Source organism: Perca flavescens, chromosome 5, assembly GCF_004354835.1.
Source record: "Perca flavescens isolate YP-PL-M2 chromosome 5, PFLA_1.0, whole genome shotgun sequence".
In the NCBI taxonomy this organism is placed as follows: domain Eukaryota; kingdom Metazoa; phylum Chordata; class Actinopteri; order Perciformes; family Percidae; genus Perca; species Perca flavescens.
Window position 1 is genome coordinate 1926003 of NC_041335.1, and position 14282 is coordinate 1940284.

General features: G+C 41.2%; 1 protein-coding gene across 3 annotated transcripts in view; it reads left to right on the top strand.

Annotated features, from left to right (window-relative positions):
- The window catches only part of golga1 (golgin A1), a 39316-nt gene that overhangs the window by 2321 nt on the left and 22713 nt on the right, over window positions 1-14282 (top strand). For 2 of the 3 annotated variants that reach the window (XM_028578146.1, XM_028578148.1), the window contains exons 3-6: window positions 8104-8194; window positions 9078-9152; window positions 12081-12178; window positions 12311-12343. In XM_028578146.1, the coding sequence (XP_028433947.1) occupies window positions 8104-8194; window positions 9078-9152; window positions 12081-12178; window positions 12311-12343 (297 nt within the window). The remainder of the gene's footprint in view (window positions 1-8103; window positions 8195-9077; window positions 9153-12080; window positions 12179-12310; window positions 12344-14282) is intronic. The other variant, XM_028578147.1, reaches the window with a different exon arrangement.

Genomic DNA, 14282 nt, shown 5'->3' on the forward strand with positions numbered 1-14282 from the left:
GCGGAGCAGTATGTCCTGTATGTCCCTTACCGGCTAACGTATTTCAATATGGAGCATGAATATGGAGCGTATACTCAAGTTCATGTGAATGAAAATGTAAAATTTCAAGCCAAAAGGATTACTTGGAATTGATGGTGGAGGTAAATATTCATGAAAAAGGACAAGTTTGTGAACAGGCAACACAGATTTTGATAATGAACAACTAAACACGTCACACACTGGACCTTTAAATAAGTAATAAATAAATATTTTTTTTTTTAATTTGATTGAAAGAGACAATTATATTGTTAATCACAATTATTTCTGAGACAGTTAATTGTACACCTAAATTTGGAATTGTTACAGCTCTAGTTCTGACTGACTAAAGGGGGAGTTCATGACCTGGATGACTAAGAACCTTCACAGACTTTTAGCACAATAGTTTTTGGGATTTGGTAGAGAGTTGTTCTTGGACAGTCTTTAGTCTATATCCACGATGTTCCACTTCCAGAATTGCTCAGGTGCCGCCCAAAATTCAGCCAGATGGCCCTCTTTTAGGTCGGATATCTGTCCCCTTCCTCATTCTTTGTGTTGGGATTCTAAACTCCGGTGGGTTTCTGAGGACTATGGTTAACTGCTCCTCAGATCTCTGCAGGGTAAATCCAGACAGCTAGCTACTACTACTTTTGAACGTACACATGTTCCACCAAAACAAGTTCCTTCCTGAGACTATTTTGCAGCGGCCCCTGGGCCCCTGTCCGTCTTAGACCATTGGAATAGTATGAATTTTGAAAATGTGCCTAATTGCCTTTTAATCTAAAAATAAGTAAACTTGGTTAGACTTGTTCCTGACTTGAGAAGAAACTAAACAGTTTTGTTTGCTGGAGGAATTTCTTGGCTATCATAAAGACAAATCAAACTGTAATTATTAATCTTTCAGCAGAATATCTTTGTGTTGCACCACTTATCGAGTGTAGTGTTAAACTCGCAGATTAATCAGCTGTCTGCTTTTTCCTGCTCCAAACTATTGTTATTACTGTATATCAGCCTTTAAAAATCCACTACAGGTCGACCTCTAGTCCAGCTGCATCAGTAATCCCCTCTCTGGCACGTCCCAATATTCAACATTACTGCCAAATATATAGATGTCATCAGTATCACATCTTCCCTCTCGATGATGTTCACAGGACAATATATAGCTGTATGATGAGAGAAATTATTTTAGTACTTGTGTAAATAGAAAGACTGGAAAGTCACAGTGTTTATTGAACAGGTCAGGGAACGGATAGCGGTCAGGGAACGGATAACGGATAGTCCATTTTATTTGTAAACTTTGTTGATTGCATTCCACTTTTTTTTATTTAGCCTTGACAGAAAATAGATGTAAAAGCAATACTGATCCATGATGGATTGTCTTGTCATATAATTTTTTTTCACATGACATTTTTACACTCTGAATAAATTCTGGAAAGCCACAGAATAATCCAGGAATTTAACATCAGTGCAATGATAGGAACTCTGGCTGGCTTTAGAATAATAGTCACCAGTCAGGCAGTCTAGGTAACTAGGTAACAGGTCTTGGGTGTGACTGACATTGTATTGTGTTGCCAGCATGTAGGCTTATGACCAACCAGTCCAACATGAAGCCCTGTAGATTACTTCTCAATTTACAACAGAACACCATCACAGCTGACTCTATCTGTGTTTTATTCCTGAGTTTTTCTTCTTTCTGTATTTTTCGGTTTTAAGTGGGTTATGCAGTGCACATAGTGATATTATTAGGGGCTTTGTCGATCTTTTCCCGTATTGTTTTGAAGTCCTAGCTCGTAAAGGAAATCTATATCTGGGGTAAAACTCCCGAGGCTGTAGCGCCGTCTCAGTTGCACTTGGCTGAATTATTTAGTGAAGTCGCTGAGTAGCAATACTGCCAGCTAACATGTGACACAGGCCACATTTCTTTGCTTTAGGTACAGGTGTTCATACCTGGCAGTAGAATACGTCTTGAGTGACCACTTGTGATCGGATCTCACTTCCCCGCTCTATATGCAAATAAACTATGGACGTTGAAATTAATCATTGCATCGCGATGCAGACCTAGACGACAGACCATCGATTATAGACTACTGATATTAGGGCCGTTTTTGGCAGTTTGCAGATTATCTGTATCAGCGTTTTATTTGCCTGATAACCGATAAAGTTAATGAATTGAAAAGTGTTCTACTTTGGCTCGGCTACAGCTCTGTGTCTGTCCCTCTGCTTCGGTTTGACTCACCACTTAGACTTAATGCCCCCCAACACTACCTGACTCTCTTTTACTCTGTATTATGTTGAAAGTTTCTCATTTATTAAATAATAGCTTAAAGCATTTAAACTAAGTTTTTTTGTTGGAGTTTGTAACATTCCAAAATCTTAATTTTTAATTAAAAATTTAAATTTTCACTGGATCGGTTCCAAATATTGGTTTTATGAACTACTAATAATCTGTATCGGCCTTGAAAAACCATTATCGGTTGATTCCTAACTGATGTTGCTTGGTTATTTTCCGGCCGCTGCCTTTTGTCTGTTGTCTGCTGCGTTCAGACTCTCCTACATTCAGAAAGTGTTTTTTTTTTTTTTTTTTTTTTTTTAAAGCAGAATTATAAAAAGGGGACTTCAGATATATCTGACTGCTTGGAATTGGTCGATGGAAAACCACATGTTGCAATATATTCAATTTCAATTCAATTTTATTTATAGTATCAAATCATAACAGAGTTATCTCGAGATACTTTACAGATAGAGTAGGTCTAGACCACACTCTATAATTTACAATTTACAAAGCCCCAACAATTACAGTAATTCCCTCAAGAGCAAGCATTATAAATGGCTATTGCGACAGTGGCGAGGAAAAACTCCCTCTTGGGAAGAAACCTCGGCAGACCCAGACTCTTGGTAGGCGGTGCCTGACGGGGCCGGTTGGGGGTGTGAAGGCGATAATAGTTGCATTGAAGATAGTGGAACAGTGACTTTGAAGGTAGTCGTTGTAGTTAATGTCACAGCAGGACGTTGCGGGATGAAACGTGGCGCTGCAGAGCACGGGTGGGTGTAGCAGACGCAGCAGGACGTGGCCGGGCGTTGAAGGGAATTGCAGAGCATAGCTCTGCGAAGAAGAAACATAAGGATCCGGGGAATAAACTCCCCAGAGCTAGGTTAGTAACAAGCAGTTCTGGGACAGGATGCATACAAAAGGAAACAAATGAAAACATTGATGAGAGGCTGTACTGGCCTGCCCCCCTCAACTCACACTATATTATTGATTATATGATCAATAAATCTGATTACTACGAAGAGAAGCAGGTGGGCCGGGTTAGGCGGACGCTGCAACTCCTCACTCCACCATAGACCCATATCTAACCTAACTATAAGCTTTATCAAAGAGGAGAGTTTTCAGTTTACTCTTAAATGAGGCGATGGTGTCTGCCCCCCGAACCCAGACTGGGAGCTGGTTCCACAGGAAAGGAGCCTGGTAGCTGAAGGCTCTGGCTCCCATTCTACTTTTGGAGACTCTAGGAACCACAAGTAACTGCGTTCCGGGAGCAGAGTGCTCTAGTGGGACAATAAGGTACTAAGAGCTGTTCTAGATAGGATGGTGCTTGACCATTTAGGGCTTTGTAGGTCAGGAGAAGGACTTTAAAGTCAATCCTGTATTTTACAGGAAGCCAGTGCAGAGAAGCTAAAACAGGAGAAATATGATCTCTTTTCTTAGTTCTCGTCAGAACACGTGCTGCAGCATTCTGGATCAGCTGGAGAGTCTTAAGGGACTTATTTGAGCAACCTGACAGTAGAGAGTTACAATAGTCCAGCCTGGAAGTAACGAATGCATGGACCAGTTTTTCCGCATCGTTTTGAGATAGGATATTCCTAATTTTGGCAATGTTACGAAGATGAAAAAAGGCTGTTCTCGATGATTGTTTTAGATGGGCGTTAAAGGATATATCCTGATCAAAAATAACTCCTAGATTTCTGACAGTAGTGCTGGAGGCCAGGACAACACCATCCAGAGTAGCTATATCTGTAGATAATGAAGTTCGGAGGTGTTTAGGGCCCAGCACAATAACTTCAGTTTTGTTACAGTTTAACATCCCAAAATTATAGGTCATCCAGGATTTTATATCTTTAATACATGCTTGAAGTGTAGCTAACTGACTTGTTTCGTCTGGTTTGATTGACCAGTATAATTGGGTGTCGTCCGCATAGCAGTGATAGTTAATTGAGTGTTTCCTAATGATATTACCAAGAGGAAGCATATACAAGGAGAACAAAACTGGTCCAAGCACCGAGCCCTGTGGAACGCCATGCATAACCCTCGCGTACTTAGAGGATTTATCATTAACATTAACAAATTGAGATCGATCAGAAAAATAAGACTTAAACCAGCTTAGTGCAATTCCTTTAATTCCGACTAAGTGTTCCAATCTCTGTAACAGGATTGTACGGTCAATAGTGTCAAATGCAGCACTAAGATCTAATAAAACAAGTATGGAGACAAGTCCTTTGTCTGCAGCAGTTAGAACGTCGTTAGTAATTTTCACCAGTGCCGTCTCTGTGCTATGATGCTTTCTAAATCCTGATTGAAAGTCTTCAAATAAGCTGTTGCTATGGAGAAAATCACATTACTGATTAGCAACTACTTTCTCAAGGATCTTGGAGAGAAAGGGAAGGTTAGATATAGGTCTATAGTTTGCTAAGACCTCAGGATCGAGGGTGGTTTTTTTCAGAAGAGGTCTTATCACAGCTACTTTAAATGACTGCGGTACATAACCTGTTAATAGAGACATATTGATCATATCTAATAGAGAGGTGTTAACCACGGGTAATGCTTCTTTGAGTAATCTCGTTGGGATGGGGTCTAAGAGACAGGTAGATGGCTTTGCTGAAGATACCTTTACCATTAGTTGTTGAAGGTCTATAGGATAAAAACGGTCTAAGTAATTGTCAGGTCTAGTCGTTCTTTCTAGCAGTAATTGTTGTAATTTTATCATTAAAGAAGCTCATAAAGTCATCACCACTGAGAGCTAGAGGTATCAAAATTGAAGATGACTGACTATCTGTCAGCCTGGCTACAGTGCTGAAAAGAAACCTTGGGTTGTTCTTGTTTTCTTCTATTAATGATGAGTAATAGTCTGATCTGGCATGTCTGAGGGCCGTCCTATAGGTTTTCAAACTGTCTTGCCAGTCCAAACGAGACTCTTCCATTTTGATGGAGTGCCATTTACTTTCAAGTTTTCGCGAGTTTTGCTTTAATTTACGAGTTTGGTAGTTATACCAAGGTGCTAGTTTCCTTTGCTTCATCTTCTTTTTTTTGAGTGGAGCAACAGAGTCTAAAGTAGTCCGTAGGCAGGCCGTAACAACATCTACACAATTGTCGATTTGAGAGGGACTAAAGTTTACATAAAGGTCCTCTGTTGTATTAAAACAAGGTAATGAGTTTAGTGCTGTTGGAATGTCTTCCTTAAATTTAGCTATAGCACTGTCAGATAGGCATCTAGTATAGAAGCTTTTATCTAATGTCGTATAATCGGGTATGAAGAATTCGAAAGTAATTAAGAAGTGGTCTGATAATAAAGGATTTTGCGGGAATACTAATACATCTTCAATTTTGATACCATATGCCAGCACGAGGTCGAGGGTGTGGTTAAAACAGTGCGTGGCCTCATGCACACTCTGACTGAAGAGTGTGTAGATACCAATAGAATCTAGAAGTGAGTTGAAAGCAGTAGTAAGGCTATTGCTGTCAACGTCCACATGGATATTAAAATCACCTACAATAAGTACTTTGTCTGATTTAAGGACTACACATGATAAAAACTCAGTCCTTATGTTTCTTCTTGAAAGAAATTTGTTTCAACGCCCGGCCGCGTCCTGCTGCGTCTGCTATACCCACCCATGCTCTGCAGCGCCACGTTTCAAAAAAAAATTCAGAATACGGACCTGGAGCTCGGTAGATAACAACAAATACAATTGGCTGTACTGATTTCCGTGTTGGATGTTGAAGATTAAGAACAAGACTTTCAAAAGAGTTCTAATTTAGTTTGGGTTTAGGGTTAATTAACAGGCTTGAATCAAATATGGCTGCAACTCCCCCTCCTCGGCCTGAGCCTCTAGGAATTTGAGTATTAATATGACTGGGAGGAGTCGCTTCATTTAGACTAACATATTCTTCATGGCCCAGACAGGTTTCAGTAAGACAGAATAAATCAATTTGATTATCAGATATCAATTCATTTACTAGTACTGCTTTAGAAGACAGAGATCTGACATTTACTAATCCACATCTAATTTTCCTATCCTTTTCTATCATTGCAGTGGTAGTTTTAATTCCAATTAGGTTGTTAAGTATTGCCCCTCTGTTCACCACTTTGTGTGGTCTATTGTTGATTATAATTGGAATAGCACTAGTACTACATGTTACTGGAACAGCACTAGTACTACACGTTACTGGAATAATAATAGTACTACTTGTTATCCTGCAGAAAACATTTTCAGAATTATCCACTTGTATAGTGCTATCAGGATCAATACCTGGGGGACATGAATCTGTGATATTTTCAACATAATGTCAATACTTGCCTGTCAGTGTGGTCGTTATGTTGTCAGATAGCAGCCTGGCTCCGTGTCGGTTTGGGTGGAGACCATCACGCTTCAGCAGGTTGGGCATCTCCCAGAACAAGTTGAAGTTGTCGACATAGGGAATGCTCAGGGAAGTACAGAGTGGTTCCAGCCAGGTGTGGAGCCAGAACAGTCTGGACCATCTCTCCGCACCCTTCCTGTAGGTAGGTAGAGGCCCAGAGATGACAATCCGTTTACCTGTGCCCATCAGGGTGGAGAGGAGAGTGGTGAAATCTTCCTGGAGTGCTATCGACCGTCTCTCTCTGATGTCGTTTGTGCCCACATGCACGATGATGTTGTCAACCTTGGCGTGGCGGGCGAGGATACCGGAAAGTTTGTGCTGGATGTCACGGACCTTGGCACCGGGGAAGCAGTAGACCTTGGAGGGACCGCTAGGTAAAGGGGGAATGTGGAGGTCCCTTACCATGGAGCTTCCGATGACCAGCGTGGAGGTTGATGAGTCAGAGGGGGGAGAGTCCGCCCTCAATGGGCGCGTCGACTGTGTGGATGGACCAGGATGAGCTGCATGGGGACGTGGCAGAGAAGGGAACTCCTCGTCGTTCATCAGAATGCTGTAGCGGTTTTCTAGTTGTAGGGGTTGGGCTGGGGCTGAGCGTTGTCCTGACCGCCTGCTCTGGTGCTTGCTTACACGCCATGGCTCAGGCTGGTGTGGAGTGGAGCTGGTCAGCAGAGCTGGCTGGGTCCTCGGCAGAAGCCGAGGAGAGACAACAGGGTTAGAGGTTGTATTAGTGCGTGGTGGGGTGAGAGTATTGCAGGGCACAGTGGAATCAAGACATCCGACAGTGTGTGTGTGAGGGGAACTTTCAATGATAATGGAGTCAAGGAACTCTTCACTTGCCTTGATCTGGTGGAGAGTCGATATTCTGGCTTCAAGTTCCACTATCTTCTGGCTGAACAGGAGGCACGAGTCACAGCCAGGTGAACCGCTGAGGGAGGGCATCGTGTAGCTTGCTAGTTTAGCTAGTAGCAACGTTGATGGAGGCCTTCTCCTAAAACCTAAAAACCTTCACAAGTCGAAATACAATGCAGGTGCTCCTCCAATGGCTTTGATTTAGTTTTCTCCGATTTCTCCTCTGCTCTCCTAACCCATCAGATCCCTCCTCAATATATAATAATATTGAGGAGGTGACACATCGTGATCGTAATGTAACTTATATTGAATGCGTGATCACGGAAGGCTTGCATCATGTGGACACGCCGACAGTGTTGTTGTCATTACTTAGAATTCCTCATGGGGGAGACACAAACTACACACTATATCTTTAAACACATTTCGAGAGGATTTATCAATTGGGGGGTGGCTAAAAATGTCTTTAGGGTGCGCCAAAAATTCCTCTATGCAGGAAAAACCCTGAGTGTGATAATAATAGAATGACATGATGATTTCTGACTGTGAAACAGCAACTTCAGATATATTTATTTGCTTTAAATACGTGTGTCTGTGTGTCCCTTCAGGCATCTGATGGCAGCAGCTCCAGGGACGACTTGCCCTCACAGCTTCTCAGGAGGAATGATCAGATCCGGAAGCTGGAGGCCAAGCTGTCAGGTAGGACATGTCAGTCTAAGGTTAAGCAGTTGGAGCGATTCAGCCTGTAGCACCCAGGATCAGACACATTTCAATTCAAAAAGTGCAACTTGTACCTGTAAGCGATAGAGCCTACAGTATCTAACTGTAAGAAGAATATCAGAATTATATCAAATGGCCAATTCTGTATGAGCGAAGCTGAAGCATTAACCAAAACTGTCATTGCAGTGTTGATAAATATTTGACACCGTATTATTTTACCTGCAAATTATGTAATAAATAATCACTTAACAGTCTACTGCCTTGTAAGGCATCTTTGATGACAAATTATGTCCCAATTTAAAATAAACTAGCAATTTCACTTTGTATGCTTCTCTTTTTTTCAGTTACACCCGTAATAAATACAAGCACTAAAGTTTATAATATATACCAGACAGATTGACAAGCACAGGACCAGCCATCTAAATGAACAGAAGAATCCTCTAGACAAATATTGCACAGTCAAAATGTTGAATAAAACACTGGTCGTTTTCCTCCTTTACTCAGTATATTTGAACTCATCTTTCCTTTGGGTGGCTTTTCCTTAGAAAAGGTTAAAGGTCGCACATTCTCATGCAGCCCTTTAACCACTATGGTTTTCTCAGATAAGAAAATCATTAATAGTTTTACCTTCCATTATTTCTCAATCATGTTTTCCCTTTTGCTTTCTCCCTCTCCTTTTTATTCACTTTCCCCCCTGCCTCTCTTCACCTTCGTGTGTGTGTGTGTGTGTGTGTGTGTGTGTGTGTGTGTGTGTGTGTGTGTGTGTGTGTGTGTGTGTGTGTGTGTGTGTGTGTGTGTGTGTGTGCTTGTGTGCATGTGCGTGTGTGCTTTTGATTCCCATAACCCTACTTCCCAACACTAGACTACGCTGAGCAGCTACGAATTATGCAGAAGACCAAGGACAAGCTTGAAATTGCATTAGAAAAGCATCAGGATTGTACGTACCTCTACTCTCCTCCCAATTAGCTTCCTTTCTCTCATCTGTCTGTCCGCTGTAATAACCATCACCTAGCGTGTCATCACTTCCTCCCATGAAGATGATTTTTTTTTTTTTTTTATTGCAGAAGCTAATATCATTGGTAGGGTTGGGCATCGTTTGGATTTTAATAATTCTGATTCCCATTCCGATTCTTCCTTTTGATTCTGGTTCTTATCAATTCCGATCCTTTGAGGGGTGGAGGGTGGAGTTGAAATGGCTGCAATACAAAAAGGGTCTGGCCGCTACGGAAACCAAAACTTGCGCATGTTAAATTTGGAACCCAATGATGAGATTGGAAACCAAATCTTCCAGTTGATTCCAATTAAAAAAACGATTCCACTGGAATCGCAGTTTTTGAAACGATTCCAAGTAGGAATCGGTTCTCGATGCCCAATCCTTATCATAGGCGTTAGAGGTTTGCTTTGGGAGTGCTAAATGCTTTTTCCTTTTTAATCTAATCCAAATCCACCCTTGAATCTTTTACACTGGTATTTTTTGAGAACATTGATTTCAGAGCTATGAATGTCTGCTACTTTGTTGGTGTACTCACTTTCTCTCAATTTGCCCCACACGCCTACTTGAGTTAATGGTTTCCTAGATTTCCTACAATGGGTGGTAACTGCTCCTGAAGACGTGATTTGCCTGTTGCTTTCAGTTGGACGTATGCGTAAAAGAAACACAGACTGTATGATTATAAATATAGCTCACTAGCTTCACTAGCTACACTTGCTACATTAAAACAATGATTGCAGGCTGCAGCCACATCTATTATTTAATTATCAACGTGTCTTATAGGTGTGTTGCACTCTGTCTGTTGGGCTCACTGCTAGTGGACAAGCTGGTACATCTGTCTTGTGCCTAATCCATTTTACGACGGATTTGTCCATGTATTTTTTAGGGCTGTCCTCGACTAAAGAAATTCTTAGTCGACTAACACTTATACGATTTTGTCGACTAATTGATTAGTTGATTTTTATTGACAGAGCTGTGCGCTTTGAGAGGTGGTTAAGACTAGAAAAGCACAATATAAATGTAGTTAATTAACCATCTGTAAAACTGAGTTTATCCACAATTAATCCTGCAAAAACACCACTTTAAATCTTGTGATTACCATAAATGTGCTCAGAAGTTTCTTGGAAATAAGTAATTAAGCATGAATAAGCATAAAACATGACTAATCGACTAAAGAAATCTTAGTCGACTAAGACCAAAACGACCGATTAGTCAACTAATCGACTAAGAGATGGCAGTCCCAGTATTTTTGATTGTTTTTGTGACAGTAGTTGGACTGTCTGTCGAACACTTTTTGAGATTATAGTGTGGATATTTGTGTTCCTGAGGATGAATTCTAATGTTTTTGGTGACCTTTCCCCTTGGCTGAAATTTGGATTTGAAATTTGGATTTTGTGAAATGCAAAAATACATTAAATAACACAACCCAACCCCCTAATGTCCACTGGGAGCATCCGTGTCCCGTTCCGACTCTGTTCTGCTTCTCACTCGCAAGTCTTCTGTCCGTCTTACTCACTTTACACCCTAGGTTTATTTTTGCCAGCTCCATCTTAAGTGTAAAATTCACTTGTAAAGGAATGTATATACTGTAAACGCCTATATTAAGGCTGCAAAATATGTAGTTTTTATATTACATCGCAATATCAACTAGTGCAATAAACACACCTTGAAAGGCAGTGACATATCGTGAAAGAGACTCAGAGATTTTTTGTGTTAGTTAAAAGAAAATATCAGCAGAAAACAACTTTAAAATGTAACTGTTATTCTTTTTTAGTGCTGCCTTTGATATGCAATTCAATGTTCAATGTGTTTAATAAAAGAATGTTGAAAATTATTTCCTTTTTAAAATGTTTTAAATTCAACAAGTAAGTTGTTGCATTTTAGCAGAACACTGAAAGCAGCAGAACTGAGTACACTTTAATATCTGTTTATCGCAAGTAATATTCAACAACGTTATCGCATATCACATATTTTCCTCATATCGTGCAGCCCAGGCTCATATTGATCGCCAATTGACATAAATTTCATGTCTGTTTATGTTATCTATCATCACTTTTTTCAATATGCAATGCTGACAAATCAACGCTGAACTTTATTGAGATGCAGATGCTGAAGAACAAACTACTTGAAGATGCTCTGTTTCTGAGACTCTTCCAGCACATATTGGAACTACGGCGTGGTAGCACCACAGGAGAGCAACACGGTTGCATCCATTGGACGTGTAGGGTTACCGGCAGGTTGCCGTGAAATTTCCAGAGCACATTCATGCTCCCCACAGAATGAACCATTTCCATTTTGGGCACTCCACAAGTCTCTAGTGCCATGATCAGGCTAAGATTTTAACTTTTCTCTCAAAATATCTCAGAACTTGTTAGGCATGAACCTTTTTGATTTTGATCAACCCACAGCTTTTCCCCTAGCGCCCCTCTCAGAGCTGATTTGAAAGGTTTAGTTCATGGTAAAGAACTACTGAGTATCGAGGTCTATTCTCAAGTATTACATATTACAGCTTTAAGAATAGTAAAGCCTTCAGTTTGTTGTTGGTTCTGTCTGGTACTCAAGTATTGTGAGTTGTAATGAACAGTGCAGCTTCAACAATATGTTTTTTAGGGTGGATATTTTTTCTCTTTTGCAGGGTTAGCGTTCATAAATGTTTTTTGAGGTTTTTGTCAGTCGCCATGCATCGCTTGTCTTTGCCTGTCTTTGCTTTTGGGATGAAAACACTTCTTAATCTGACTCTAACTTTTCACAGCTACTAACGGTGCCACTGCCTCTGCTGTTTAACATTTTTTCTTCTCTTTGGTTGCATACAAACCTCTGTGTATGGTTTCCATTGTTCCCTTTCTTTTTCTTTTTCTCACTTTCGCTGCACAGTATCCATAAAGAAACTTCAAGACCAGAACGAGTCTCACCAGGCCGGCAGAGCCAAAATGGCAGAGGGAATGGCTTTAGCACTGGAAAAGAAGGATCAGGTAAATGTTGTCTCACTCTTTGTACAGTCCTGATTTGTGGCTTGTCTACTTATCTCTTCCTAATTCTTTCTTCCAAAATGTAAAATGTAATTTACCCTTGCGGGTTCTTCTTCTTCTATCCTTTACCTGCAGGAATGGATGGAGAAGATGGCTGATATGGAAAAGGTAAGTCTTTAGATCTATCTTTGGTGACTTTTGAAAATGAAGATGTTAAAATGTGACTGTTTTTACACCTAAAATAGAAGGATCAAGCAATTTAAAAATCAGTGCAGTGTCAAATTGGGTTCTTTCACACTTAACCTGTTTGATGTGGTTCAGTTTAACTTGCAGTTGATGCATTTGCCCATTTGGTTTGCTTGGGCTGGTAGGAAAGTTGTCTATTGAAGTCTGGAAACTGCTGTGACCTAACGCGACATACAGAGCAGTAGTGGTAGTGTGCACATCCCCACCGGTGAGGTGCAGGGAAAAAGGAGCTGGATACAACTGAAAAGAATGAGATGCCCGCAGGGTCGAAACGTCGCTGAACAATAAACGTATGGGAGTATTAGCAGAGTGCGGGCATCTCATTCTTTTCACTTCTAACGCAACACACACACAACGTGGAAGGGGTGTTGTTTTTGACTCTCGACATGTGGCTGTTTGCTAGAAGACACATTTAGTTTCAAAAGAAGCTGGAGGCAGCAAAAAAAAAAACACCACTGGCTAAACTATTTAAAAATGGGGGGGGGTTTGTTCAGGACACCCCCGTCTGTCACTAGCAATGATGACACAGTGATTAGTGACGATTCTCTCCGACCAAACGTGTAGCCTGCAGGTTTTCACGTCACCTTTTTGGTATCACCTCAGGTCGCTTGGAACCTCGATGTAGGTGGTACTAAAAAAAAGTACCTGTTTTCATAATGGAAAACTAAAAAAGGGGAGTCGAGGTGAGTTGAGCAGGAACCATGTAATGGAAAATAGCCATTAGTGTTGGCGTTCTATTTGTGAGGTGTATGGTTGTGTATGGTTAACTGCTCCTCAGATCTCTGCAGGGTAAATCCAGACAGGTAGCTAGACTATCTGTCCAATCTGAGTTTTCTGTTGCACGACTAAGGGCCGGGACACATCAAGCCGATTATCGGCCGTGGGACAGTCTGGCGAGGTCAGTGACTCAAATCTTTTCGGTGTGTCCCGTTCATTTTGGCTGACCTGACATGTTCAGTCGGCGGAAGGGCCGTCGGGACTCACCCGGAAATGATGAGCGGAATGAGGAGACTACAGTCTCTCAAAATCTGATGAAAATCTTTTAAACTGACCTTTGTTGATCTGAAATGAAGACAAGTGCACGGCCTATTTCTCGCTTAAAATGTTTTCAGAAACACGTTTCCGTGAACTATTTTAGTACAATATGAGATCGTATTCTGAACGGCTGCCATGACAGTCCAGGTCTGAATTTCCGGAGAAAACAAACCCATGTGACGCGTTCGTCCAATCAGCTGCCGGTTTTCATTTCTTGGGCAACATTACAGAGTAGCGCCGCCTGCTGGTATAGAGATGAATTACATCTCGTCTCCTCGTCTTTTTGGTCTGTTCTGTGGCAGTTTTTTGGGCCTCGGGGACGCGACTGATCATATCGACGGGGTTTTCTGTCAACGGTCGGCCGTCGGCTATATGTGTCTACACCATAAAACTACTTTTGAACATACACATGTTCCACCAAAACAAGTTCCTTCCTGAGGCTATTTTGCAGAGGTACCATCATTGTGTCCGGTGCTTAGCACCGCCCAAGACGATTGTGATTGGTTTAAAGAAAAGCCAATAAAACCAGAGCACGTTTTTCTTCGATCCCAGAATGGCTGTGTGGACTAGCCAGACCCTCCTCCGCAGCATTGTGGAGGAAGGTCTGGCAATGCGAAACTAGGTGCAGACTAAACAACCGGACTGAGACCCCATGATGAGGAGTCAAACTTGTGTGGTGCGGTTTGGTTGTGGTGTATAAGCAAAGCAGACCAATCACAGGATTTTAGGGTAGTAGATATGTGATTTTAGCATGAATTCAAAAGCTATCTGCTGATTATTAAATGTTTGGAAAGTAATCTCCTGATCTGGGCTGTAAGCTATATAT